Raw genomic sequence first — 3,215 nt, 5'->3', positions numbered from 1 at the left:
ATTTTTGAGGCTTGTCTGAAAGGTGATGACTGTTCGAATGACCACTAACAAGTCTATAAATAGCTAGCCTCTCTACCAGGAAATTTACACCATTTTCATTGCAAACTTTCTGTGCTTTGAATCTCATTTCCCTCTTTCTCGTTCTGATATTGTCTCGAAGTAAAACACACTTCGTTCAGTTCGTTGGAACTCCTGCAGATTGCAGTGCTGCTTCCATAGGAGATGAAAATTCGTTCTATCCTGGGAAACGATTGCTGGACTCCTTTAGCACCATTGAAGGCAGCAAATTCGTTTTAAGGAAACATCGTGAAATCAGTGGGCTCGAATTACTGTTTAGATCCTGTTGATCAATTCTTATATTCAGGTGATTCTGTCGGATTGTTTTCGAAAGAGTAACTTCAAACTCCAGAAACAACAGTAATACTTAGTACACTTCGTATTCCATCATTCATTCCTTTATCTTATCAAGAAAACAGCTAATAAAGGCCGTGGCACTCGTGCATTCATTAAGGACTTGTCGTTTGTGTCATGCAATCTGGAGAATCTTGGCTGGAAACTGACTCTATCACCTTTCCAGACAGCAATTTCTGTTGAGTATTTTAAACCATTGGATGAGACAAATGCAGCAGAAGCACTTATTATTGTGATGTCCACGGCAGTGGGATAATTCATATTTCATTGAAGACCCTAAATTCTTTGAAGAAATCGATGATTCTCACTTGTAGCAGGAGGAAAACCGTGTCATAATATGATTTATTAGAAGCTAGTCTAAAGTTATATATGTATGGCTTCCATTTATTTTATTTTCCTCGAAGGCTTCACTTCACTTTTTTTAATGAAATAGGTAAAGTTCGTGCTTAATCCGAAGAGAAGAAAATCTTATTATTGTTCTTTGGAATCTTTATCAGGCACTACGTACCAAACACAGCCGATAACAATTTCCTTAAATGATTTTGTGGTCTCTTGCATGTATGGTATGTAACAGGGAAGAGTCACCCATATTCTGCCTAAAAGGTGTATTCGCCGACTTGGGAGTACCCCACCACTTTTCCTCCTATTTATAAGGGCCACTGTGAGGAACTTCTTTCCCATACTATCCCCTCGACTTGTAGTCCTCTTTCTTCACTACTAAAATCATCTTTTTGCCAACCACTTTTATCACTTCTTAAGTATTCATTGCTGCATTCTTCTACTCAGTTTCTATTTTTCATACAATACAATACAATACATCGTATACTCCTAAAAGCAAAATCAACTCGGTTTTGTTCGTATAAACATATTTGAAATTTCAAAATCCAAATGGCTTCAGATTCATTTTCGTCTTGGACTCCAAAGCAAAACAAACAGTTTGAAAAGGCCCTAGCTCTTTATGATAAGGAGACCCCAGATCGTTGGCAAAATGTAGCCCGGGCTGTGGACGGAAAATCTGCCGAGGAAGTAAAAAGGCACTACGAGATTCTTGTAGAGGACCTCAAGCACATTGAGTCCGGTAACATCCCATTTCCAAATTACGGGTCAGGCAGAAACAAACGCTAGCCCAAAGGGATGCATGGAGATCAAAAAGGTAATTAATTCAGTAGAATCTTTTCTCCACATTAAATGAAAGCTTAAGTTTCTTGATTTAGTAAAAAACAAGACTCTCACAAAATTAAACTTTAATATAAACTTATCATCAAGAAGATTTAACATCAATTAGTCCGAAGTTGTGAATTTACAAATGAAATAAAAAGACACACTCCATTCAACTTCTTATCCTGTCCCAAGGTCCAAAGGATGCCCACATGAGATCTGATCCCATTACGCTTTTTGTGGATAACATTCCAATGGTCCTATTTCTTGATAAAAATATTCTACTCCACATTAATAGTTAGATGTGAGATAGACAGACCAGCTGTAGTCCGTATCAATGTAGATTCCCTCAAAACCTAACTCAATATTTTATTCCCTCTTTCTAGCAACCTTTATTCATTTAAGGCCACTTGTCTAGACATGGACTCGGGTCTTTTGCTAAACTTTCGGCAGCAGTTCTACATCAGTCTTTTAGCATGTGCATTTATATGTCAGCCTTCAAACTTTCTGATATTTTTGGTACGTTCATGTGTTCAAGTTCTGATAGGATATTTGACAAAATTTGCTCACACGTACTCTCTCAGTATCATGTTCATTATGTTCAATAAAGCATGTCTTTACTATAAATTATGATTTTATTATTATTTTTTATATGTTCTGAGATCGTACTATTCTTTCTTTGCAGGCTGATCAAGTCAAAAAAGATTAATAGGATCTAAAAATTCATAAGGATCGTAGGAACTGCACTAAGTAAAGGAAATTGAAGACTCTTGTTCACTTACCTACTTTTGTAATCTCCCTTTTGTTATATTTGCCTACAGTGCTCCTATTCATCAGTTAACATAAAATCAAGATGTAATGTTTAGTTTACAGCAGTCATATTACTATGTTTGCATTTGTATCAAGATCCTATGATCTATTTACTAAAACTCAAAATTTCCCATCGCACAAATTATTTTCCATATAAAAATTACCTACTCTGTAAGGAATGTGGTCAAATAACATGTGACTTTGCAATTGACAAACGGCTGGATTATTAATGAGGTTATTAATTTTGTCTTAAATCATGAGCTGAGCAAATCTAATTTTCCATCAGGACAAAAGTGCTGGAAATAAGTAAGTAGAAAATGTTAATTACAAAAATTTTGCGTTTAAAATTTGGTCTATCTGACTATTGAATTAATTCATATTATAATTAATACAATTTAATCACACTGGGGACACCACTGGAGGAAGCCACATGTGATTAACGGTTTGTCCAAGTGTGTTGGAATTAGACTTAAATGGATGTGAGAGAACTTGGGATCTATTGACCTCATTAGAGGTATAAAATTTGAGGTCAAGAATTTGAACTTGAAATTCAAACCTGTAACTTTCCATAACCTCCAATTACTCCCACACAACATCCAATTATCGTCAAGAATGACGGAAGAGAAAAGATGGTAAATAAACATGGAGAAATTCGTATGGAAAATATCATCAAATTTGAAAGGGGCTAAAAATCACATAGCTGACATGGATACTCACAAAATTAGGCATTTAGGTTGTAGATAATAATCCACTTTTATTGTGATCGGGATCTAGACCATTGGAATGTAGAACAATGTAGAATTTGGTACTCGAAAAGCAAGGTAAATACAAAAAAA

General features: G+C 35.5%; 1 protein-coding gene across 1 annotated transcript; it reads left to right on the top strand.

Annotated features, from left to right (window-relative positions):
* Positions 1 to 887: 887 nt before the first annotated feature.
* LOC111401437 (transcription factor RADIALIS-like) lies at positions 888 to 1,564 on the top strand. Its single transcript, XM_023029169.1, has one exon. It carries the CDS (start codon positions 1,300 to 1,302, stop codon positions 1,534 to 1,536), a length of 237 nt encoding a protein of 78 aa, XP_022884937.1. The 5' UTR covers positions 888 to 1,299; the 3' UTR covers positions 1,537 to 1,564.
* Positions 1,565 to 3,215: the final 1,651 nt, after the last annotated feature.

This window comes from Olea europaea, chromosome 10, assembly GCF_002742605.1.
Source record: "Olea europaea var. sylvestris chromosome 10, O_europaea_v1, whole genome shotgun sequence".
In the NCBI taxonomy this organism is placed as follows: Eukaryota; Viridiplantae; Streptophyta; class Magnoliopsida; order Lamiales; family Oleaceae; genus Olea; species Olea europaea.
This window is presented reverse-complemented; position numbering and strand designations above follow the sequence as displayed.